Source organism: Pogona vitticeps, chromosome 1, assembly GCF_051106095.1.
Source record: "Pogona vitticeps strain Pit_001003342236 chromosome 1, PviZW2.1, whole genome shotgun sequence".
Classification (NCBI taxonomy): Eukaryota; Metazoa; Chordata; class Lepidosauria; order Squamata; family Agamidae; genus Pogona; species Pogona vitticeps.
Genome location: NC_135783.1, coordinates 292490433 through 292517584, shown reverse-complemented (window position 1 = coordinate 292517584; position 27152 = coordinate 292490433). Strand labels below are relative to the sequence as shown.

At 42.2% G+C, this 27152-nt stretch overlaps 1 protein-coding gene across 2 annotated transcripts in view; it reads right to left on the bottom strand.

Annotated features, from left to right (window-relative positions):
• Positions 1-27152, bottom strand: part of CSTPP1 (centriolar satellite-associated tubulin polyglutamylase complex regulator 1) — a 169669-nt gene that overhangs the window by 2686 nt on the left and 139831 nt on the right. For both annotated transcript variants that reach the window (XM_020799105.3, XM_020799113.3), the window contains 4 exons: positions 16209-16293; positions 8118-8203; positions 6903-7098; positions 5872-5981 (listed from right to left, as the gene is read on the bottom strand). In XM_020799105.3, the coding sequence (XP_020654764.3) occupies positions 5872-5981; positions 6903-7098; positions 8118-8203; positions 16209-16293 (477 nt within the window). The remainder of the gene's footprint in view (positions 1-5871; positions 5982-6902; positions 7099-8117; positions 8204-16208; positions 16294-27152) is intronic.

Genomic DNA, 27152 nt, shown 5'->3' with positions numbered 1-27152 from the left:
TCCAGTGTGAATCAGCTTCATCAGAACTTACCAAGAAACCAAGCATGAGTGTGTACGCATATATCCTATTTCCCTAAAAATAAGACCTAACCTGAAAATAAGCCCCAGTATGATTTTTCAGGATGCTCGTAATATAAGCCCTACCACAAAAAAAGCTCCACTTAAGTGAAACCCTGCCCTTCACCACTGTGCAGCAACCAGAAGATGACACAACTGTATTTGAATACATGTACTGTAGATTGTTGTATATGAAAAAAAATCCCCTGAAAATAAGCCCTAATGTGTTTTTGGAGCAAAAATTAATATAAGAGCCTGTCTTATTTTCGAGGAAACACAGTATATATACATATCAGCTGAGAATAACACTTTCCAGAACCTATGATGCTGATTCCAGTTTTTTAAAAAAGTTTATGTCATAATAAATCTGTCTTTAAGGTCCTATAGCTCTTTTTACTGCTATGTAAATGCATAGTGACTACTATGCAAGTTAATTTCACACATTGAGGACTGTGGAATAATTCAGAACCATATGTGGAGTTTCCTATATAGAAGTGGCTTTTGTGCAATGTGTGAAGCAGTACCACATGACTGATGTGTAATTGATTTGAGAATTTTCTTCCCAATCATGGTTTTGACAGCTTCATTGTGCTAGGATGGATGAAAGCTGGATTGTTCCAGGAGGAAAGCGGCCACGTATTGACCAGGTGACCACTCCTTCTAAGTAAGAAACAGAACCCTAACTCTCCCTGACAGTCTGCTCCCAAAGTCCATGCCAGATGGAATAGCATTCAAAATTTGGAAGTCTTAGATAAAAAAATGAAGCAGTCCTTTGGGAACACCAGCTAACAAGGCTGCCTCACCTATACTAAATCTCATGATGAACTGTGGAGTGCCTATGTAATCTAATTCTCTCCCTAGCTATTCCAGTCTTCACACATTATTTGGCCAACCCTGCTCCCTTTCTGGACTCAATCAGAGCTTGCCGGGTGGCAACACTTCTTCACTGATGCCTTCCTCTCCATCCTGAGGAGTCCAGCCCATCCACATGGACTGCCCTAAGAGTCCAGTGAGTGTTGGCTCATGTTTCTACAATCTGCTTTAGCATCATTTTCCTACTCTCCTTTCCTGCTGCCTCAGGATTAGCTCTCCAAATGGTGTTGGGCTGCAGCTTTCATTAGCCCAAAATAGCATAGGCAATGGCAAGGGATGAAGAGAGTTGTAGCCCCAAGCCATCTGGCGGACCACAGGTTGCCCGTTCCTGCACTACTTGAGCTATATGACCATGCTGGATGGATGCCTGAAGGTCTGCTTCTTTTCTCAAAATAGCATAAAGAGAATATTTTGGAAAGGACCAGAGAAAAAGAATGCATGACTAAGCAAGGGAAAATCGCAGAAGCTGATTCCTTTTTTTCATCAGTTGACCACTCCTCACCCAAACTCAAATCAATTGTCAGGGCTGTTTTTTGACAAGTGTGAATGGTAGTGAGTAGAAGAGGCGTCTCCTGTAGACCATCTTGACTGCTGCCACTGGTGCTGCCAGCATTCGGGCTGCCTTTTCCTATGAAAAGCTTGGCATCTTTTTCCCTGCTGGGAACATGTGCATGATATTATGCAGCAATATCAGGCCAGTTCCAGGCATTATGAATCATGGATACAGAAGCACAACATCCCACATTTATAAACTGGAAGGCTTTTTTTTTTTTTGAAGAACTGAATATAAATAGCAGTTATAGGAAGGAATACATCTAGAAACTAATGACTGAAGGGAGGAAGCTTCAGTAGGATCTATGCTGCAGAATAGGGTTGGCCAACTTCTAAAAGTCCAAGGGATAGTTCCTCCTTTTCAGACACCTCTAGAAGTCCCATGATTTCCAACTAGATGTGAGAAAGTGACTGACTTATCACTTCCAATTTAAACAGGACTTTTAAAGCCTAAAACAGACCTTGGTGGAGGAGAATTATGTTCACATGAGAAGTTCCCCTTGAGGTATGCAACTTGCTATCTGTGAGCAAAAAATGGTGTGTGTTCGTGTTCCTGCTGTAGAGGTTTAAGAGAGTTGGCATCCCTGAAACCTTAAGTGAGAAGGGTTCCATATCCCACAGCAGCCTATGGGTATGGAGTTCTCTGATCCTTCCCCAACCCCCAGATATGTGTGCTCCCCCACAGATGCCCAGGTCTGAGCTAGGAGGAACCTGCATAATCTTAGGCACGGGTCCAGTGGCACGGCGATTCAGCCCTTTTGTCATGTGAGTACCCTTTCACATGAGTCACAACTAAAGGGCAACATCTATGTTAAACATTGACTCCATGTCAGACAACTTCTGGACTCATTCCACATCCACATTTTAAAGACACCAAGATCCCCTCCTACCACAGAGCATTACAGCTTCCAAGTTTTACCTTCCCTCTGAAATGGGATGCTTTTAGGCTGCTGCCTCTTATTACAGATGCTGGAGAGGCTCTTGCATGCTGCCAGCCTTCCCAGCCTGTTCTATGAACTCAGCCAACTATTAGGTTCATCCCTGTTTTTGCAGAATCATGGGTGTAGAAAGTTCTGGCAGGTGCTCCAGTTTTAGGAAGACACTTGGGCAAATCAGTCTGGACACAGGCCTTGCGCTGGGCCCTGCAATCTGCCTGACAAACCCACCAGCCCTGCCTGCTAACCCCCAGCTCTCCTCCTCCTCCTCAAAGTCTGGTGAGTCTAGTCTCCCTCTTCAAGGGAGGGGCAGCGGCCCAGACCAGAAAGCTCCCTCCCGCTGTTCAGGAGCTGTGTCGCTTGGACCTGCTCTCGCTGCAGGGCTTCAGGGAGCCTATGATCCCCTGCTATAAAACAAAGCCTATTCAAGGCATGCTGCATCCCGAGAAGATGAAAAGACACTAGGAGAGGAATCCTGCTGTCCTTGCCAAGAGGAGGAAAGCACCTGTTCGACTGCCTGCCGGCAGCTGCCCCTCCCTGTGAGAGGTCTTGGCAACAGGCTGGCAGGGGGCCAGGAAGAGCAGGCCTGCCTTTCTGAATGGAAGGGGAAAGCCCCAGGGGCACTTTGTACAGGGCCCAGGGGGCAGGGCTTTCTCAGTCCCATCTGTTTTCTTTGCACCTTGCTAGGAGTGGATTTGCCAGAAGCCAGGAAGAAAGACTGCCTGGCTGGGTGCAATCCAGGCTTCCCCATAGCCACTGTGAAAGTCCAGCTCACTCTAAGCCTGTTTGCAAAGGGGATTGTAGGCTTGTCTGCATGTCCGCTTTGATATATAATCTCTGTGGTGCTGCTGGGTAAACACTCCTCCATCAGAAGAGCATTAACAGCTCACATGGGAGGGAGGGAGGGAGGGAGAGAACAAGTCTAGTCTGTGCTGTGATGACACACCCAAGGGCAAAAGCAGCCGTGTGTAACAGAAAATGCCAAAAAAAAGGAGGGGGCAAGAGCAGCTCTGGAGAGCTGTTTGCAATGTCCAAAGCTGCATAGTATCTGGGACTGCATGTTCACGGCCATATCTGAGAGGGCCCATCGGTCATCTCCAGGAAAGTGACAAAAGATCACTGCCCAGTGAAAGAGGAGCTCCACATTTTCAAACTCAGCAGCTTTTTTAGGGTATTCTGGAAGCACTGCTTTTCAAAGTGGCTTGATAGGTGTGATGATGTGTTTGAAGAGAAATGCAGCTTCAACGGTGGTGATTGTAGAGGTGAGCAGAAGCTCTCTCTGGTTGGAAAACAAGAGTGGGGGGGGCTTTCTTTGGAGACAAGAGCGCTTTTTTTTGTTGGTTCTTAAGTGGCATTGAGCTGCTTTTAGCCTATGGTGACTTAGGAGTTAATGAGCTCTGAACGGTCCTGTCATTCACAGCAACCTTGGTCAGGTCTAGCAGACTAATGGCTATAACATTTCGCACATCCTCACATCAGCATTCATTGCTAAGAAAAGCAAGATTCTGTCGCTTGCAGGAATGAGGTTAGGAAAAGAAACACAGGTCTGCTTACATCCTAGACACATTTAATTTGGGTTCAAGTCTTTGAGGGGAGGGGTGAACATCCTTGCATAATAAAGAATCCTGTCGGCCTCCTAGAGATCATCCGCTGACTTCCGAAATTGCTCAAGCTCATGAGCTGATCTAGGATTACATCACGGTTCATGATAGGCAAGGGGAAAGGAGTCCAAAATCCCACATATTAATGGATGCTTCAAGTAGACACAAGGCCTGTGATAACTGGCTGTGGGAGTGGTTAGGGTTAGCCTGCAAAAGACAATGAAGATACTGTAGGTCATAAGACAGCCATCTTCAAATATCTGAAGGTCTGTCTGTCCTATTGGTGATGGAGCAAGTTTGTTTTCTGTCGTTCTGGGGGTGCAGGGAAGGACCTCAACCAATGGATAAAATGACACAAAGAGAGATTCTAATTATCTATGAGGAAGAACTAAATGATGATAAGAGGTGTTCAGCAATGAAACTGACTTCTTCAGAAGGTGACGGACACTATTTGAGGTCTTTAAATAGTGGTTGGATGGTCAGCAGAGAAGCATGGCTCTATTTGAATTCAGAGGCAGGGAAGGAACAATTAGCCACATCTAGAGGCAGCACGCGAGGTTGCAAAAAATTGAGAAGACAAAGCCATTTTAAATTACCGCTGCATCACGTCTATGTTGTTATTTGCCATCAAATCAGAACCAACTTATAGCCACCCTAATAGGGTTTACAAGACAACTGAGATATTTAAGGAGTAGTTTTACCAGTTCCACTCCCTCAGTAAGCTTCCATGGCTGAGCAGGGGTTCAAACCTAGGCTTGCTGAGTCCTAGTCCATAACTATTCACTACACCACACTGGGTATCATATAACTTATGTGAGGTAGCACTATATGAGTAACATTTCTCTTTTTAACTAACTTTTATAATGAGATGTCAACCCTAGGAGTATGAGCCTGCAGGAAAGACGTCATACTGAACAATCACAGCCTTCCCCACTGAGAACATCGTCCTCCGTGTGCTCAAGACTCATTCTCCCTACCAACTCAAAGGACCAATATAAGCAAACACACAAGCTAGAAAGCAAAACAAAACAATGTGAGTGGAAATGCTATTCCTCCCTCCCCCCCCAGCACAGTCAACCCCTGGCAAAATGTATGGAATACCCAAGGACAAAGGTACTTGCAGACAGGCTTACATCAGGTATGACAGGAAGAGGGGGAAAAAGGGAAATTGACTAAAAGAACACCAGCACAAACTGTAGCACAAAATGGCCATCTAGTCATGCCCTTGCTGACCTGCTGGGAAGACAAAACAGAACCAAGTTGCAGGGTTTTGTCTAGGAGGCACAGAATCCAATAATAACTACCCTGTTACAAAGCAGCAATGTAGCTGGATTCCGTATGAAATTTGATGGCTCTCTTTAGCCAGCCCTCATTTACCTAACCCCTGTAAGAAGACACAAATGTTTAGAGAAGCAAATACGCTTAGAAGAACTGTGAAAGAAGAGCTGGAGATTTCAGGGCCGTTTCCTTTCTCTCATTAAACCGTCAGATGTAATACAATAAGCTTCTACAGCCGATCAAATCTGCACAAGATCTATGATTCCAAATATAACATCTCACAGTCTAACACTTCATGGTGTTAGTATAGATGTAAAGATGTAATGTATGAAATGTTCTTTCAGCAGCTGGAAACTATAAAGGCAGCTTTGGACAGTGATTTCTTTTTTATTGCCTTGCAGTCAATAACATTCTTGGTTTGCTTCAGCTAAGGTTTGCTCCAAAGGCACTTTTTTACGATGTCCCATGATATTATGCTTGTGGCATCCTGCAGCACTGACAAAAGCATGTCCATTCAAAACTTTCCCACATCCCTGAAACACATAATCATAGAAAAATACAGGATGGGACTTTACCGAGGGCTCTGTTGATGCCATGGTGCTTTGCAAGAGCCATCAGAAATCCATAGAAAGTCAGTCTCTGTGCACTGCCCAGAACCTCCTTGATAAGAGCAGATGGGGGGCAGCTAGGGAAACACCAGAAAGATAGTGCATCAGTTCTTGCATATTACTTCCTCTCAGCAGATGGATCATCTTGAATCAGCTGTAACTCTGCAACCCAAATGTGTAGAGGAGGCTATGCGAGTTTAAAAGAATGTGGAGAACAGAAGAAAATTATGTTTCTGTGCAACTTTAAATAGGCTTTTCCTGTTTCACCTTTTTAATATATTATGCTGCTTCTTTCATATTTAATCTCTAGCTAGCCCCTCCCCACCCCTATCTGCTTATTTTATTAGTTTGTTTCAGTATAATATGCATCTTAAATGCAGTGAAACAACTACCACCCAAAACCATGGAACCTACCAGTTAAATAAATGTAAATACCTCTGGCAAACATCTTGAAAGGTAGGTTCATCGCTACAGGGTATACTGAGGGCCAGTTTACTGTATACAATATATAACATCTTTCTAAGAAGAATCAAGCTAACCTTCCAGTAGTTTGATTCCAGAAGACCTTTTTGTCTGTGAAATAAGACTTGCAAATTAGGTTTATGTTTACATCCAGAAGGTCACCAAGCTAATGTGCCAACAAATGGAAGTGTGAAAAGCACTGATGGTTACAGACACTTTCAGCTCAAAATGAACTCTCTCTTATACAGTAATGATATATGCTCTTTGTACAATAAAATGCAGTTTGACCCTGGTGGCAGCATATAAACGACTATATCTTTGAGGGACTGAGACTGTAATTTAGGATAAACATGTATTAGTCACCTGTGGTGGTTTAAGAAAGGCAAAAGACTGAGGATGCAAAGCAACTGCCACACCTTCATTTTTAGGAGTATGAAAGAGTTTTTTTTTTTAATTGGGAGGATTCCTGCAGTCAAGACTCCAAGGCAACTCTTCCCTGTCCCCAGGGAGCCACAGCTTGTTCCTGCTAACCTTACCTGTATTTGGATCTATCACACAGAGACTCCAGGCACTGGTAAAACACAGATGTCTCCACCCCATCAAGTGGGCTGCATTCACTTGGAGCTTGGCGTGAACGATGCTGTCCAGAAGATGAGGTTGGAACAATGACAGTATTTGGATTCTTACCAGTCAAGAGGTCTTGATATATGGTAGCCACACTGTCCAGAAACTCTGTGAAAATGGATTGATAACACAGAAATCATGCTTACTACAATTGCACAGGGACTGAAAATGATTCAGCTTAGACTACAATATGCTGCGTAGCAAACTGACATCAGTCCTCCTGTAATTGTGTACTTATGAGAATCAGGCATGGAAGCCTCACATAATATGTAAAAGTATAATTCAACTTGCATTGCTATGTGATGAGATATCCCTCCAACTTCTTGATCACATGCCTTATATCTCTTGAATATGAAACAAGAAAACCACACAAGGATTACAACGGTTGACCTCTAAGGTCCTTGTGGAGGGAGTTTCTGGTCCTGCTCTTTGACCAGGGTTGATTAGATTAGATTATTTTTGTTCCTCCCAACTTTGATTCTCTGAAAAAGAGAAAAATCAAGGCCACCCAATCAGCTTAGCTTTTTTCTACACAGAAACCTCCATGGTCAGAGAAATAAACACTATCAAGTCAGAAGCAGGCTGTCTGAAATTGCTGAAAGAAGCAAGGAGATGGGTCACGCAGGCTCCAGTCAGCAGCCCAGCATTCTTCACTACAACTCCAAAATAAATACAATATGGGGCCCAAAGGGAAGATGGGAAGATACTGGCTGAAAACACTCTCCCCCAGGCTCCATACCTTCCCTGGTGTTTACTGCCTAAGACTAAATTTAAACAAGTTTGTTTATGGATCTGCTCAGCCATTTACAGATGCAGATTCCACTCAGACTGGTTGGCATCCATACAAGTTAGTAGGGTAGCCAGGAAAACTGCGAAGTGTGGATGAGAACAGAAATGATACACTGTGGTTTCGGTCTGCAGAACTCTACATGTGTGCCAGGAAGCCATGCAAGGGAGAGATTAGCTGTGGCAGTGCTGGCTTATGCTTCTGGGAACTGTAGTCTGAAAATGAACTTTTCCAATCCTGGGCTGAAACTATCTGGCCTTGGTGACTCCCACTCCTGTTGTATCTGCCCTGTCTGTTGCAGCTATGTTATAGGACAAAACGCAAAGTGGGATGGGCTTACCTGAGTAGTAAAACTGGATCTGGAATGCAAATAGGAAGTCTGAAAAAGACATCAAGCAATCTACTGCATCATCCATTAGAACAATCCTGCAAGGAAGAAGAAGAGACAAACAGGTCATTAACAACCAGTTTGAGAAGAGGTAGGTGTGTTGGTCTCTGCTTCCATATCAGGCAAAAAACAAATTAAAAATAAAAATTAAAGACAAAATTGTTGTAGCACCAGGTGTACCACTAACAAAGTCACTAGGTGACTGATGGAGACAGTGAAGGTGACTACAAATGCTGAAAACCACAGAAGGGGGCTCATGAAAGAGACCTCACATTTTGCTTGCTTTTACCTGTATATACTTCCCCCAGTTATCCCCAGGATCTGCATCATCTAATTTTGTCATGTTTAGAAATATTCTTTAAACTCTCTAAAGATGAAAGGAAAAACTGGATTGTCTTCAAGAAATAGCATGTGCTCAAGGCAATGTGATCTAAAATTACTGCACCATTCCTAGAAGACAGTACAGAAGTAGGGTGACAGAAAGCTGGAGAAGCACCTTCCTGGTCTTTAAACTTTGAAATCCCACAAGGGTCAGATGCCAAAAGGGTCAGTCTGCTCTCCTGTCCAGACACCCACTGTCATGAAGAACAAAGATGTAATGCAAAGAAGATAACATCTTCATACGTACTTCATACATCCAGCTCTAAGAGAACAGTCATTACATGACATCAATTCAAAAATCAAGAAAGAGATGGTTAAAACTGATTTTTTTTAAAAAAAGAGAGTGAGTGCAGTTATTCTAATAAGTAGGAAAAAAACAGTCCACATTCCCTTCTGCTAAGATGGGTATACCAGTAAAGTAGATTCATTCTTCAAAGGTTTTGCTGGAATACTTAAAGAGGCAAATGATGTAACACTTTCTGCTGTTTTGGTTTGGCAAAAAAAATGCATTTTGCTCACAAAGGCTAAAAGTAAAGCAAAATTACAGCAACAAATTCCTTCTCTTTGCAGTTTTGACCTTAGACAAACACAGTTAATGCTGGCAGGCAAGGAAAAGGCTTTACTGTTAGGCTGCTGTTCCAAACATCACTGATATTTATTAAATCAACAGGATGAGATGAAAGCTAAACCTGGGATGCCCTTAACAAAGGATTTGGGAAAGAATCCTTTTGTTCCCTTCAACCCTCAAGACTGGCTGGATGATGAACAGTGAATTGAACTGTAGCCCCCCTGCTGCCCCCATAGCTATTTCAAACACTGTGTGTGAGTGAGTGAGTGAGTGAGTGACTGAGAGTGTGTGTGTGTGTGTGTGTGTGTGTGAGAGAGAGAGAGAGAGAGAGGGAGGGAGGGATTGCATACTCACTTGTTTTTAATGTCAAGGCAGAGCTTGGAAACAGTTTTTTAGACAACTCCCAGCATGGTCACTGGTTATGATTGCTGGGGAATTTGGGAAGCTGTAGTCCAAAAAAGTAACTTTTCCAAGCTTTGGACATATGAGGAAGGTAGACCAGGTACATATCACTTTCACAGGAAAGGCAGTCATATTTGGTGGAGGGTGTGTGAACTGCTGGGGTACCCATATCTGCTTAGTTGTTGCTTCCTTTTGAGGGATGTAGAAAAAAATCTGTTTGACATCCTTAAGCAGAGACAAGCATAGGCTGCACTTACACATCTGGTAAAAACCAAGCGCAATGTGAAGTGATTTTTGTTGCTTCCTATGATGTAAGCACGCTATTTTAAAGCGCAGTAGAGCTTCCTCTGCAGTTAGCCAGAGTGAGAGAGCCCCTCCTTCTCTACAGAGCTTGCTTGTATGGTAGGCAACTGGACAACAGTAGCCAAGGTGCATGGCAGTGGCAGCAGTGTCTATGACGATTGAAGAGATACACACACACCAGCAACTGCCAATGCATTGCCACCACTGCTACCTTGCAGCTGCCCACCGATGAGCAAGCGCTACAGAGGAAGAAGGGCAGTACAGTCCTCAGCTGACACTTTGTTCACTCAAAGTGCAATAAAAAAGAACCGCTGGAGTTCATACATACACACATGGAGAAGAAAAGCATTGTCAGCCAGCCAGTACTAGAAGGTTTCCCAACGACACTGGCATTGTCAAACTAGTGCTGTTCATGCCAAAGGTGGTAGTGGGTGGCTCTGTTTTCACCACGCTAAAAGAGGACATATATTTGGAGCAGTTTCGCTCCTGTTTGCAATTTGCAGAGAATCTGCAGTATAAAAAGTATACTGCAGATTCTCTGAAAATATGTAATTCCTGCCATAGTGCCATTTTTCTCTCTTAATGCCCCTTTTCCAAACCCACATTTTCCCTGTGACCTGAAGCTTATCTTCTTAATCCTCATTCCTAAATGTAATGAAACTTTAAGTAAATTTTGCCTTCCCCAGTCTTCTCTCCTTCTGTTGTGCCCCACTGTTTATTCCAGATAATCTGCTCATGAGAGGAGGGACCTGCCTATGTAACTCTGTAATACAGGGATGGGAGCTTGTGGCCCTCCAGATGTTTTGGATTACAAACCAAGGCTGGTGGGACATAGTCTCAACAACAGTTGAAGGACCACCAGTTCCTTATTTAACAAAAGGCCAATGGCGTGGTGTCACCATGCGCAGTAACTGAAAACGTCAGGTCCCTGGCACTGTTCTTAATTGCCCACGTGGTACAAAAGTATCCTGGTACTAATCACAAGTTCTATATTTCACTCTCACAGATCTCTTAAGAGGACTATAGTTTCATATACCAAAACCACATTTTGTTCCCTTCAGGGCCACTCCAATATATTTTGCTATCCAAAGTCAAACGTGAGATGGCACCTCTCTCCAATCGATATGCAACCTAAGTCCAGTCACTGAATCTTACTTTAACTAAAAGAAAGAAAGAAAAACTTCAAAGGCTCTCAAGGCAGCTCTTACTCAAGCAACTGTCTTGGCAAGGGGGTGGAAAGAGGAGCATTGACCTCACTGTGCCATTGGGGAGCAAGCAAAGCTGCTGTCTTGCTGTGGTGACTTTATAGGATCTGCAGGCGGCAGCAGCTATGGTGGCCCTCCAGGATGAAGACAAGCTGCCTAATAATGGAGGCTTGGGGTACAGGGAAGGACCCTAAAACCAAAGTGAACATGGCAAGCCTCTTCAAGGGACAGAAGGACACGCTGTTTTGGGTGGCTGACATGTTTCCCCCAGATTGCTAAAAAATTTCCTCCTAGGCTACATAGAGAAAGCAGGTCAAGAGAGTTGTGACCATGGCCTGTTATCTGTCGTTAACGTCTCTATCATGACAAAATGGGGAATAGCTCATCAAGCCAAGAGAGAAGTATGGATGTTGGCCAATGCAACGGGACCAGTCAGGAAGTCCATAAACATGTTGCTTGAGCTTCTTGGTTGGGGAACCTCATTGTTGATTTCTTCTGTTTGTCCACGTTAAGACCTGACATGCACATAGGTGGAACTTGACTGTGAATTGTCTACATATTTTTAATTGTGCCTTCATAAAACTGAAACAGACAAAGGAAGTGAAAACTTACTCTGCTACTTAAAGAAGCATTAAATTCTAACTGCTAAGGAAAATACTTTCTGGTACTTGTAAGTACATATAGTTCCAACCATCAAAACAGGAACTCACACTGTCGGGCCTCTGGTTTCCTGGTACTCATGAGAACATTCAATGGCCTTGGGTCATTCTGGCTTCAAGAAGAGGGCTGAGGAAGTTGTGCATGAGGAGGAAGAGATGGAAGAGCTACAGGACATATTGGCGGGAGAGGCTTCCCTTACCAAGACCCAGACCAACTCAGTTCAGTGAGGCAAATTCAAACATGCAGAGCAGCTTGAATTAATTACTGCAAAGAAGAAAGATGAAGGCTAAGAGGGTCCCCGGGAGAAAAGCCACGATTTAAAACAAAACTCTTTGAAGATGTCAACGTGCTTCTGTTTTATTTATTATGTCCCAGAAACCTCCTGCTGCTGTTGCTGCTGCCGTCTAGAGCTCCAGCAACAGCTCCATTTTTTAATTCCTACTAATAAGCATGTTACAGAGATTGTCAGTGGCCACATCAAGGCGATGGCTTTGAAGCTGGCAGGCGGCGCATCATCTCCCAGGCAATGCAGCCCAGCCCCTGGCATCTAAAACCACTCTTTGAGCCCTGGAAATACTACAGGCCACATCACTGAGTGAAAGAGTTGTCTCTTTATCTGCTTCTTAGACAGTCCCCAACAGGGCAAGACTGAGGCGAAACTGAAAGCCGCTGCCAGTGCCTTCCTCTCCCCTCCCCCCACACATGCATATTGCCAGGAAAAAGGAAGTTCAAAAAAGTAAAGAGGAAGCACACACAGTGACTTTTTAGGAGATAAAAGCTATTATCTTTCTGTACCAGAGATGGGCAACACGTGCCCCCCTCCACACACCCACTCTAGTGCCACAGAATCAGAGCCACTGACATCCAAAATGCCCACATCTGTTCCCTTGCAGTTATTACCAAAAGGAGAAAAACATAATGTGATGTGGGACGATGCTCTGCCATCATCCTACACCATAAAAAGTGGCATCTTCAAGAGCCATTGTGCCAAATTCAGTGCTGGCTGGCAAGCTGTGACATACTGGTGAGGCCCACTGAGGAAGGCAGTCTGGGATTCCAAACCCCTGCAAGTGACCACTATATGCAATGTCTTTTGGATTTCCAAGCTCTGGGTCTCAATGGAGTAAGTATCCGTTCTCCCTACCCTTCTTCAAATTCTAAAACTGCAGAGGGGATGCACCGTCCAACCCTACTTTACCCCTGAGCAAAGCAAACTAACATTTAAATAGATAGGACTGCCACCAAGCCATCTAGCTCCTGCCTGCAATGCCAGTGCCATTTCCTCTGTACCCAAATGGCATATGATTTCTTTCATTCCCACTGTTTGTTTTCAGCACATAGCAACAGCTCCTGAAAGAGCTCGCTGTGCTGGGAAGTCATTCCATCAATGCAGATTCAAGGATACTAGGGGACTTGATGACTCAGGAATGGTGCCTTCCTATGAAATCATAGCTTCCATAGCTTATCAGTAGGTTCTGCCCTTGTGTGGAAGCCATAAGTTATAACTTGACTCTAAAGCAGCTATGCAGCTGTCACACACCCCTGGCAGGGGACGTGATGAGGGCCAACTGCTTGCGGAAACCTTACACAAAGAGGCAATTGCATGGAACAGTGATCCTCCCTCCCCATTCATCTTTTTACAGCTGGTAAACCCAACAGGTCATGGGATGGGAGGAAATGGGACTCATGAATAAAAGCAGAGATGTGTGGGCAGGGGAAAGTGAACAAAAATGCAGATAAGAGCACCAGAGGATGTAGATGAGAAAGGAAAGAGAATGACAGTTTCAGATTTAGGGTGATATTAAGTAACCTCCTTTGACTCGCTTAGGAGGTGAGAGCAAAATATTCGCATGGGGAAGCCCTCAACCCAGGAAGAGGAAAGGCAATGAGCTCATCCCCACCTGAGCCCTGGTGCCTCAGAGCCACGGATCTCATTTCTCTCTCACACCTGCCGCCCACCAGCGCCTGGCTTGTCCGTCTCCAAAGCACACATGGACATTCAAGAGAGGAGCTGCGAGAAGGCCGCCCCCTCACTGGGGCCTCAGGTTTACAATGGCTTTACAGATTAAATTCCTTCAGACAATCATCATCATCAGGCCTCGTCTCAAATTCATGGATTTAGAGTTATAGCTCAGTCTGTGGAGACAGCAGACCAGTAATGTTCTTCCCAGCACATTTTCTCGTTCATCCTCATGCTTTGCTTCCGAGACAGGCTGCTATCCCCTAGCAGCGTGCTCAGTTTGTGTGTTTGTTTCTTTAAAGCCCAAATACATATTCTACTATCCCTCATCCACCAAAAATTCACTTTAAAAATGGCTCAGAAAGTGCCTTTGTACCCTATAGGGGGCGGAGGCAATTTTGCCATGTGTAGAGGTTTAGCGTAGCGCCCCTTTACCGGCAACAAATTTGAACAAACTGTTTGGCCACTAGAGGGCTCAAAGGGACTTTTGGGTTTAGGAAAGAATGTTTTTGTCAAGAATATTTGGGGGGAGAAAGCAGCCCTCCAAGACCCAGAAATGGGCTGTGTAGCCTGCAGATCTCGGGAGGTTCCTAATCTGTGGTTGAACTATTTCTAGATAATGAAGTCTTCCTCATATAGTAGTTGAGGAAAGCCTATGAAAATGCAAGACCTGAAATCTGACTTGAGTCTTCTTGATTGAAGCAGTGTCAAGAAAGGTGGCATATGCAATTAAAACAAATACCTGTGTTTTACAGCGTGCCACAGCAGCGAGACAAATTGCTCATGATCTTGACATTATAGTTCTCATCTAACTGCTGAGTATCCAACTGTAGGTCCACTTGCAGTTTGCTGGTTCTTCTGCGTACTGGTCTTTATAACAGTGATTTCCAAGTTTTCCTGGGGAGCAGGAGGAGTCTGTTTTTCCTTGGAGGCTCACTAGAGGTTCTTAATGACTAGGTCAAGAATGGCCAAGAAGCCCCCTTGCAGGTTTATCCAACACCAACACACCTTCCTTCTATTATGGAGCTGATTAAGAGTGTTGAGTAAGGTTTAAGGGCACTCTGAAAATCACAAGAGGTTGAATGCCACAGCATTGGGAGATCGGCTTTAGAGATCCACAAATCTGAACCAGAGTTAACACTGTAACTAGGGGATCGGGCAATACTCCTAGAGTTGAGAAAGCGGTGTCTTTGAGCACATCCCCAGTTGGGGAATTTTGCTTTCAATATGAACTCTGTATTCTACCATCTATCCATCCTCTTCTAGCTTTTCTTTAACATAAATTTGAAAGCCATGGATCTAGAATATCATCCTTTTGTTCTCACTCTTTGCTGGCAAATAAACTCTGCAGATAAAGTTGTTTGGATATATTTCTACTCCAACAGCTGGACGCATGTGAGAGGGAACTCAGCCTACATCTTGCCCATACTGCTTGGGCCACTTGCAGGTTTGCACTTGGGCAATAAAGAGATGCTTGGGGAATCACATACATCCTAGAGATTTGTATACTGGACTGATGGACGTCTTAGCACATTAGCTTAGGCATCGCATAGTCACCAACAAGGCACTAAGACAGAGAATGACATAAATTCTTTTAGAGTACTGGTGGCTTGTAATTGAAACATGGGAGGGTACCTCATTCCAGAATTCTGAGGTTAAGTGGCCCAGCCTCAGAATTAACCCCTCCTGAAGAAATAATCTTTGTCAACTGATGATCCCAAGCTCAAATCACTATTTCTCTAGGAATATTAACTGGGTTTATGGCTGTGGTCAGCTCAAGGCATCTGAAGCCTGTGACGGTCCAGCTGCAAGGATTATTTCTGCCAGTGGGAAGGGCGAAGCAACCACTTCAAGCAGCATATTTTAGAGATCATGAAAGGGTAACAGATTAGGAGGCACTTGTGGACTTCTCTGCCAGGGTAAGTGGGAGGTGCCATTTGCTTATCTTGTCTCAGGTAGCAATGTGGCTCCGCTGGCTTCTGATGTGTTTAAGTGTAAAAACTCCAACTGAGTGATTCTGGTCTGGAAATGGGCAAAGAATAATGCCCCCTTCCCAATTCTCTTAGCACTCTGAGGTTTGGTATGGCACATCAGTAAATGTTGGCAAATTACTTGCTGGATGTTAATAGGATGATGAAATACAGCTCTGAAATTCTTTATACTAAACCTTCTAAATATAGTATAAAATCCTGTGAAATGTCTTTTTTATCCACAGAACTACATCTCTAAGAAAAAGTTCTGTATTAATGTAGCTTTTTTCTCACTCAAGCTTCAATGGCATTTAGCCAACACTATGGATTATGGAATTTTACTATCATGTTTAAATGGCTGGTCTTCCTTGCATGACAGAAATAGGAAAAGAGGAAGAACTGGGGCGTGTGTGTATGTGCAGTGTTTATTTCAGTGATACTCAGCCATTCAAATGTACATGTACCATTCACAGTTGCTTCTGCTGTTTAAATTCAAGTACTTTCTGCACACAAGTATAAAAGGATTGATTGTTTCTGATTGTAAAATATAACCAAAGTCCTAATCACTGAACAAATGCATGCACAAAGACTCACCTTGCTGCTTTTTGGGTAAGCTCCATGGGAAAGTCAGGGCAAAGCAACTGCAAGAGGCAATGGTACTCCTTGGCTGTCAATAGGTCTGCAACAAAAAGAGCAGGATTAGAAAAGGAATCTGACTCTGAAGCTTCAGAATTTATCCTGTGCAATTGGCTTTCTTCCTCCAAGTTCTCTATTGGTGTAGTCACTATCCATTAAAAGATTTCACATATATGGCACCTGGATTATGCTTTGCTTCATTTGAATTTTGTCTAGAGCTAGGATAAGAGATTTAGCCCAACCAGGATTCTTAACTTTCAGGGTAGAAGCAAACACATCCCAAAGGCTCAGCTATTCTTTGAAGGGTAGGTGAAATTCCAACTAATTGAGAATTTAAGAAAATATGGCCTAGAATTTTACTTGTAAGAAAGGATTTCTCTCCTTTCTTTTAAAACAGGTAGACAACTTTAGCATGTCTGAGAGCCAGTTTTCTGCCCCCAAACCATTTGGGGGCACTACCACCACTACTGCTATTACTGCTGCTGCTGCTGCTGCTGCTGCTGCTGCTACTACTACTACTACTACTACTACTACTACTGATGATGATGATGATGATGATGATGATGATGATGATGATGATGATGATGATGATGATAATAATAATGATAATAATAATAATAATAATAATAATAATAATAATAATAATAATAATAATAATAATAATAATAATAATAATAATAATAAAGCAGTTTTAAAAAACAGGTATTGTGGGATACTACAAAGTGCATGGAGAGAGTGGTGATGACCTATTTAAAATGTGAATCACCATGCATAGGAGCTGTAATCCATCTTTTTCTGTCAGGAAAAGAAAGAACTGGTAGAGGACTGAGGGTCACAAAAATAGTATTGGAAGACCTTTGTCTGGCTCTCATCACCAGGCAAGAACTGGTCCATGAGACAGAAATAGTAAAAACTTCGCGTGGAAGTGACCACAACATCTTGGGATTAGTTATATTGATGGAAAGCTGAGAGTAGTACAGTGGACCCTCTACTTACGGAATTAATCCGTATTGGAAGAAAAGTCTATAGGTCGAATCTCCATTGACCTACAATGCACTGAAAACCGATTAATCCCATAACTGGCAGTTTTTATTCTATTTTTGTTCCATTTTGTTTTTTTTTTTCTGGTCTGTAAGTCGATTCTCTGGCTGCAAGTCAAATCTAAATTTTGCAGCCAGAGAAGTCTGTAACTCGAAAAGTCTGTAAGTCGAGCCGTCTGTAAGTCGAGGGTCCACTGTATAACATGAAATCTAGACTTTAAGAAACTTAGAGAGAGATGTGATTGGTTTTTTTTTTTACCATGGCTTTGTCTGCTTTGGTGATAGGCCAGTTTGCTCCTTTTCCCAGTAATCACATAACATATAGGCAGTTGTAAACCAACCCATCCCTTATCCTTGCTTACTTGCAGCTTTTTGAGTCTCTGTCGGGGGCTACTGTTATTTTGGTATAGGAAGGGTTGCTATGTTTTGGTTCGGTTCTAGCATATGGTATGTGATAGCTGGGATGCAACCAAAGTGAATGACTAGCAGTCACTTTCAGCTTAGCCTCTCCAGAATCTAAGCACTTAAAATCTCCTCCTGTTCCCCTATAGAAGGAGATAGAAGAAGATGAAATTTAAAAAAACCCTCATCATCCAGCTCTCCATTGGTTGCTTAGCAAACCAATCCAGTGCTATTCCACTTTGAAATATTTATTTTTAAAGAAAAACTTCTTGCTGTCCTCACAGAGAAGGAGAAAGAAGAAAGCAAGCGGGGGATATTTGTTTTGTACTTTTCCCCCTTCCCTTTAAAGCAAGGGATCAACTGATAAGGTCACTGCAAGTACATTGTGGTTTCCTTCCCTGAAACTACACAATCCTTGCATGTGGATACAAAGATCACCTCAAATGACATATGGTATCTCAAAGGGACCTTATTTAGGATGATCCAGACTAGAACAATTTGGCTATCTAATCACACTCTTTATTTAAGTAAGCTTTGAGAAATACTACATCAAATCTCATTGTCAGAAATACTCAAATAGAAAAGAGTTGATGCGGGATGGTCTTTTTTTAGATGTGAGATAATAAAGGCACAATAACAAACAATTCCTATAAGAAAGAAAAGGGAGAAGTATGGTCTCCAAATCCTGTGAGGGGCTAGTTCCCCTCTATTCAACACTGGTTAGGCCTCCTCTTGCGTTCTGTGTCCAGTTCTGTACACTGTACTTTAAGAAGGATGCAGACAAATTGGAACAAGTTCAGAGGAAGGCAACAAGGATGATCAGGCGGCTGGAAACCAAACCTTATGAGGAAAAGACTTAAGGAATTAGGCATGTTTAGCCTTGAGAAAAGGAGACTGAGGGGAGATATGATAGCATTTGTCAGATACTTGAAAGATAATAATACAGGGGGAGGGTAGGATATGTTCTCGATCATCCCAGTGTGCAGGAAACACAACAATGGGCTCAAGTTAGAGGAAGCCAAATTTTAGTTGAATATCAGGAAAAAACTCCTATCACTATGACAATAGATATAATTATTCCGAGAGGTGGTGAGTGCTCCAACATGGGAGGCATTCAAGAGAAATTTAGAAAACCACTTGGCAGACATTTTTTTATTTGTTTTTCTGCACTGAGTAGGGGGTTGGACTCAATAGCCTTATAGGTACTTTCCAACTTTATGATTCTATGAAAGAACAAGAAAGTGTTAGGTCCAATGCCTGGAGAAGATGGGGGAATACTAATTTGTAGATGACAGAGAAATGACAGAATCACTGAAGATCTATTTTGACTCCCTTTAGTCCTATAAGGAAAACAGTGGTTAACCTAGTACAGACAGAATAAAGAAGGAGATGAGAGGGAAGGTAGTCAAGGAAGTTTTTAAAAACCCAGTATCAAATGAATACAAGTCCACAGAGTCAGATGGCCTACATCCAAACTTATTAAGGGAATCTGTAGGTGTAATTTCAGAGCTTTTCTCTATGAGAACTCTTCAAGAGCAGGTGAAGTAAAGAATGCAGATAAATAAATGCCATCCTGATCTTCAAAAAGAAGGAGAGAGAATCCAATCAATGACTGATCAGTCAACTTGACATCAAAACTAGGAGAATTTCTAGAATAGGTAATTAAACAGTCACTGTGTTAGGACTCTAAAAATCACTGTGACTACTATGACCCAGCGCTGGTCTCTCAAAAACAAGTTATGCCACCTTAATCTAATCTCTTCTTTTGATAGATTGGGGGGATGGTACTGATGTAGTGTATCTTGAAATTCAGGAAGATATCTGACAAGAACCCTCATGATATTTTTGTGGTGAAGATGGTAAAATGTGGGCTACATGGTACAGTATTTTCATGGCCAGGTGGTCGTCAATATCTTTATAAATGATTTGGATGAGAATGTGGAGGGGATGTTCAGCAAAGCTGGAATAGTATATATACTCATTTTGTTCATTTTGACCCATTTCTCCTGTTACAGTCATCTTAAATCCCTCTTCTTTCTTCTATATAATATATATGTGTGTGGGTGGGTGGGCCATGTATGGGTCAAAATGAGTTTCAACAGGCAAAAATATAAAGAACCCCATATGTACAAACACAGGATGGGTGACAACTGGCTTTACAGCAGTATATGTGAAAAGAATCTAGGGGATCATGCAGACCACAAGCTAAATGTGTCAGCAGTGTGATGGGGCAGCCAAAAGTGCTAATGTAATTTTAGGCTACCTTAAGAGTAAGTATAGCTGTAATAGTGGCCTCTATTCCGCTTTGGTCAGACATCACCTCGGATACTGTGTTTACTTCTGCAAAACACAGCTTAATAAGGAAATTACCTATCTGGAATGCATCCAGAAGAGGAAAAACAGGATGGTAAGGGGCTTGGAAATGAAGGCATATAACAGTTGAAGAAGCTGGGCTTGTTTAGCCTGGAGTAGAAACAAGTGACATTTGAAAGGTCAACAATAACATGGATGATGAAGTTTCATGGTTCCAGAGAGTGGGTTCAAAGATCAAGCATGAAGATTTAAATGAAAAATAGGCAGAATTTCCTCACAGTAAGAGTTATTTGACAATGGAATAGTGCTTTCTTTCATTGTCAACTTTAAACAAAGTTGGATACCCAGATGGGTATCAGGCATGCTCTAGCTTTGGATTTCCTGCTTTAGCAATGGGTTGTACTCAATAACCTCTGGGATCTGTTCAAGCTCTACAGTTCTATGACTCTACAACTGTGCAGAAAATTACATTTATATGTGAAAATTCTGGTCTCAATTTTTTAAAAAAACAGCAAGTTTAGCTGTCCCATACAGACAGAAGCTATAACATTATACCAGTGCCCTCCCTTTAACAAGAAAAATTTCTGAAGGGCTACTTGGCATATTTATTTATTTATACATTTATTGTTCTTTAAAATATTTTTACCCCACCTTTTTCCTTATAAAGGACCCAAGATGGTGTACATCATTAAAAACAATATTTCAAACTAAAAATAGTAAGTATACAAATACTAAAAAGAGTCAAATACCACACTACAACATGGTAGATAAAAACAATACCAAAAACACATTCAAAACTAAAAATAATAAGTATACAAATACTAGAAAGGGTCAAATACCACACTACAACATGGTAGATAAAACCAACACCAAAAACACATTCAAAGCAGTAAGGCAAACCAATCTGTTTAATGACTCCACTTAGGTAGCCTGCTTGCAGAAGAACAAAGATGGGGCCTGCCTGGCCCTTTGTAGGAGGGAGTTTGGGAGCAGCAACAGAGAAGGTCCTCTCCCATGTCCCCAATATACCTCTGATGGTGATAGGACTGAGAGAAAGGCCTCTCCTGATGATCTTAACACCCAAACAGGCTCATAAAGGGAGATGTGGCCCTTGAGATAGCTTGGAACAAAGTTGTTCAGGGCTTTATCAGTTAGAACGAACACTAGAACCAGAAGGTGGGAGGGATGATGGGGGGCTTAATTCTTCTGTCCTAGATATCTCCCCTCTTCAAACTAAGTGGCTTTTCTCCTTCTAAAGCCTGCAAAATATTTGCAAGGCTAAACGTATCTTTGAAATTCCGTTGCAGGACAGTTTGCAAAGATGGAGAGGTAAACTGGACACCGGTCGGTGCTCCTCCATTCACACATGCACATGTACCTAAACCCACAATTGCCCCCCCCCCCCCCAGAAACAGACTTCTTTTAATGGCCATTTTGACAATGTCACAAACATCTATATACATAATCTAGTTTAGCCCTGAAGAGTCCTATGAAATGACGTGGGTTAAAATTATTAAATGTCATTGGCATGGTAACCTTCACTACCACATGCTTGGAAAACCATCCAGGCAACATCTGGCAACATTAGACAAAGGTAAACAAGTTCAAGGAACATGTATGAAAAAGTATGGCATATAAAACCACAGGCATTATTGCTTTGGCATCCAGCAAGGCAGCTGGATGGCCTCTTTTGGAATTGTCTGTGCAAATCTGGTCACTATATTAAAAGGAAGGCAGGGAGACAAGATCCAAAATACACAAGACAGCCAACCCCATGATTCATCTCTCAGAGAGCCGCTTTGTGAGAGACTGGCAAAGAAATGCCTCTGTGGTTCAGAAGGGGAAGAACCGGGAGACTAAAGAGGTAAAGCTCAGGGACATTTATGGGATCTAAAGGGAATGGAAACATACTGATGTCAAAAAGCTGTTCCTGATTGCATGTTCCCTGTCCAAAAGCCTGTGGACTGAAGGGGGCTGGCTGAACAGCAGTAATTTTGCTGTATTTCTATATATAGAAGAATGTAAAGCATGGAAGAAAAGCCAGTGGGTAGGATTAGGGCCAGGAAGCAGGCAAGGAGTGAATCCAAAAGTCGTAGAAGGGGAGGATATGGCTGAAACTCTTTTGCTCTGTCAGTTGCTGATCTTTTATTGCTCATCTGTTCTTGTCCTCTTCACACATTATTGATGAAGGAGATCTAAACATGTAAAAAGGGGAGCTGGTGCCCCATCTCCCTCCACCGTCACTCAGATCATACAACAAGCAACAAGTCTGAAGAGGAATTGTTTAAGGAGTGAGTAGTCTTAGAAATCTGCAATTGGGTAACCCAGCTGTTCTTAAGACTGCAACTCCCAGAACCCCAGCCAGTGGTGAAGGCATCTGGGAGTTGTAGTCCAATAACATCTGGGTTACCCAAGGTTAGGAATTACTGGTCTAACTGATAGGGAGGAGAGTGGTGTAAAAATGCTCCCTTTCTGCACGTTTTTCTCCTACATTGATGGTGCTTCAATAAGGCTTCCAGTATTTGATTGATGTGACTGGAATCCAAAGAGGCCTGTGCTTTCATGTACATACACAAGGAAGCAATTAATGTTTGTTTTTGTCTCCAGTTCACTATACCTTATCTAACCATGCTTTGTTCAGAGGACCTCTGGATTTCTGTGAGCAGTTGTTTTGTTTTGTTTTGGGGAGAGGGTGCAAGACACTGCTGTAAGAAGATTCCTGGCAAGCACTGGGATCTTGGCTTAAATTTTTGACATGACTATCATCACAAGATCTCTATCCTACAAAGCTTAAGCAGATTATGTTCTCCTACAGTACTTCTCACAGTTTTCTGATCGCTTCTGGCACAACTGTATATAGATAAAACATTAAGGAAATGAAGAAGAGCTAGAATGCAATACTTTCCCAAGGCTGTTAGATGCATTCAGCTTCTCCTTCACTCATTCTGTCTCCTTTAGTGGCAGGAAATAGAAGCCAATGAGCTCCTTCCTGATGTACAACCAGAAGATAGATATTTGATTTCTTCCATTTACCAATCTCTGTGGACATGGTGATACTCTAATTTTGTACTAAACCTTCTTCACTGCATTTAATAAGCAGCCATTTCCTGGGTTCCTGTGATTGTACAAAGCTACCATGACTAACAAGTCTGAAAACCTGACACCTTCTCAAGACAGGCAAAGAAGAAGAAGAAAATCTGCCTGCTCCAACAAAGTTTATAGAAGCAGGTGTGGTTGGGAAGCAGTATTCCCAAAGCAACAGCAGCTGTGTGTTTTTGTTATTATCCCATGCCAAACACTAATTCCTTGAGACTGATTCTTAGTAAAAAGATATCAAAGACTTTTCTTTTAGCTTCACCTCTGTTCCCAGTTGCTGCTTTTTCAAATCCTCAGAGGCACCATTTGTTTTATTATGTGGGTAATGCTCAGTGGATTCCCCATTGTGGAACACAGGACAATGAAATGCTAAATGCTCTTTTCTTTCTGGAAGGGAGAAACATGCACAAAAATGTGACAAGTTGTAGTTCTGCATTTTCTTGCACATCATTTGCAAATATTATAATCAAATAATGCAAATATAAGCCAGCAAGTGTCTTTGTATGGTGAAGAAATTAGTATGCATCTCTTGACAATATTAATAATGACACATGTCCCAAATAGCACAGGTTTTTTCGGTGATTGGAAGAACTATGTGAATTGAGCATCCATGTATATCACACATATGGAACATTATGTAGTGGAAAGGAAGGAAACACATTTGCTCTGTCACAACATGGATATACATGATGGTAAAGAAGCATGTACACCACAATGTGGGCAGACAAGAGAGATAGACAGCTACTCCACCACATGAAGCTATTAAGCATTTGAACTACATCACTATATGTTTCCAGAATATTATCTTCAGGCAGAAACTCTTTTTTTTTTTTTTTTTGAGTATTTGAAGGAGGGTTTCTCTAAAAACAAACAATATTTTAAAATTGTTCTTGTGGTATGACAACAAATCTCTTTGGTCTGTCTGTGGAAATTCCACAAGAAATAGTTGAGTTCAAGAACTTATTCTTATAAAGTGCTGTGGACAGCATCCGTAATCTGAAATTGGCTGAAGGCAAGTCTATTTTACAACTCTGTTCAGCCACACAATGGGCTCTCCAACATCAGCTACAAGAATTCTCCTTTGCACTGAATAGTCTATCTTCACCCCACTGCTCATCCAAATATTTTCTGAATCCAAAACTTGTAGTCTATGCATGAAATACTGAGAGACTGAAGTTACAACATGCTGGTTAATATTTCAGCAAAAACCACTATCAGAATCTATAGCAAGAACTTTTCCTGCTATATTTTACATTAGCATACCTGTAAAACATTTTTAAAAGCTGATTATTCTAGGACAGAATCTACATTGGTAGATGGGATACCAATGGAACTGTTTCAATCCACAGAGACTGAATCTGTCAAAACCTTTACAAGAATATGCCAACAAAAATGGAAAACGAAACAATGGCCCACAGACTGAAAATGTTCAATATACATTTTAATCTACAAGAAAGGAGATGCCAAGGAATACAGTAACTATAGGACCATTGCTTTAATTTCCGATGCAAGCAAAGTGATGGTCAAGGTAGTGCAACAATGGCATATGGAACAAGAAATTCCTGATGTTCAAGCTGAATTCTGAAAAGAAAGAGGCACTTAAGATCATATTGCAAATATCAACTAGCACCTGGAGAGCACCAAATAATTTCAGAAGATCAGTCTATGCTTTACGTACCACAGCAAAGACTCGGATCATGACAAATTATGGAATGTACTGAAAGAAATTAGCATGCCTCAGCACTTGATTATCCTGGTGCATAACTTGTATTGTGGATAAGAAGCAACTGTTAGGACAGAATATGGAGAGACAACATGGTTTCCTATAGGCAAATATGTCACACAAGGTGCATTTTACCCCCTTTTCTATTCCATCTGTATGCAGAACATATCACACAGAAAGCTGGACTAGATTCAAATGAAGGACTAAAAATTGGTGGAAGAAACATCGATAATTTAAGATATGCAGATGATGCTATCTTACTGGCAGAAAGCAGCAATAACTTGAAATGATATTTGATGAAAATAAAAGAAGAAAGTGTAAAGAGAGATTACCTACCTGTAACCATGGTTCTTCTAGTGCTCCTCTGTGAATCCACACAATTGAGTTGTTCTGTGCCTGCGCAGGACCTCTCGGAGGTTTCTAGAGCTTAAAGACGTGATTAGTAGGACGTTCCCCCGTGGAGCACATGCTCCACCCACCAGAAGTCCCCTCAGTTCCTGCAAGAGTCAGCCACTGTCAAAAGAACTATATTAAAAAAGACAATGTGACGGAGAGAGGGGAGGCAGGTAACTTCTCTTTCTTCTTTTGGCCTCTGTGAATGCACACAAGTGGGTGACTGACAAGCTCACTTACCGGATGGTGGGATGTCACAGTAAAATGGAAGTCAAAAAAGCTCTGCCAAAAGCAGCATCATTTTTTGCCGAGACATCAAGACAGTAATGTCTCACGAAAGTCGATGGAGGCCACAAAGAAGAAAGAGAGGTTACCTACCTGTAACCATGGTTCTTCTAGTAGTACTCTGTGAATCTACACATCCCGCCCATCCTCCCCTCTGTCCGTCACATTGTCTTTTTTAATATAGTTCTTTTGACAGTGGTTGACTCTTGCAGGAACTAAGGGGACTTCTGGCGGGTGGAGCATGTGCTCCACGGGGAACATCCTACTAATCACATGTCTTTAAGGTCTAGAAACGTCTGAGAGGTCCTGTGCAGGTGCAGAACAACCCAATTGTGTGCATTTGCAGAGGCCACGAAGAAGAATCAGGACTGCAGCTGAACAAGACAAAAACCATGACTAGAAAAGAACTACTCAATTTTAGCATTGACAATGAAGAAATTGAGATAGTTAGATATTTTGTATACCTTGATTCAATAATCAATCCAAATGGGAGACTGCAGCCAAGAAATCTAAGACTTGGAAAAGCAACAATGAAGGAATTAGAAAAAATCATCAAGTGTAAGGATGTGTCATTGGAGACCAAGACCAAGATCATTCACATTCTTTTATTTCAAATCACCATGTGCTGATGTGAAAGCTGGAGTGTAGGGAAAACTGACAGGGGGAAAATGGTTGTTGTGGGTTTTTCGGGCTCTTTGGCCGTATTCTGCAGTCTGTGGCTGGCATCTTCAGAGGACAGCACTCTGTGTAGTTTGCTTGGGAGTGGAGTATTTATGGCTGTGAGATAGGCTTTTGTCCTTTTCTGGAGATGGGTGATTAGTGTGTCTTGTTGTGGGTATATCATTTGCTCTGGTGTAGTTTGCTTGGGAGTGGAGTATTTATGGCTGTGAGATAGGCTTTTATCCTTTTCTGGAGATGGGTGATTAGTGTGTCTTGTTGTGGGTATATCGTTGTGATAAGGAGCAGAGATTATCTGTCACTGTGATTGATGGGTGTCATTAGCTGGTCTTTTGTGTGTAGTGATCCCCGGTCCTTGTGGCTGGGTAGAGTTTGTTGACCTTTTGCATGCTGTAGTTTTGAGAGCTAGGAGCCAAGTTTTGTTGAGTTTCAAACTTTCCTCTTTTTTGTTGAAGTTTTGCTGGTGCTTGTGGATTTCAATGGCTTCCCTGTGCAGTCTGACGTAGTGATTGCTGGTGTTGTCCAGGATTTCAGTATTTCAGAACACGGCCAAAGAGCCTGAAAAACCCACAACAACCATTAGATCCTGGTCATGAAAGTCTTCGTGAATACAGGGAAAAAATGATTTGTTTGAAATGTGGTGCTAGAAGATAGCACCATCCTCAACTGCCAGAAAGACTAACAAGTGAGTCCCAGAACAAATCAAGCCTGCACTATCTCTAGAGGCAAAAATGTTGAAGCTGAGGCTATCCTTCTTTGGGCGTATTATGAGAAGAGAAGATTCTTTGGCAAAGACAGTAATGCTGGGGAAAGTGGAAGGATGCAGGAAAAGAAAAAGACCAAAAACAAGATGGACCGACTCTCTAACGGAAGCCTTTGGCTCATGTTTGCTGAGCAGGGCAGCTGAGGATAGAACATTTTGGAGATCACTCTTTCACAGAGTTGCCATGAGTCAGAGGCAATCTGATAACA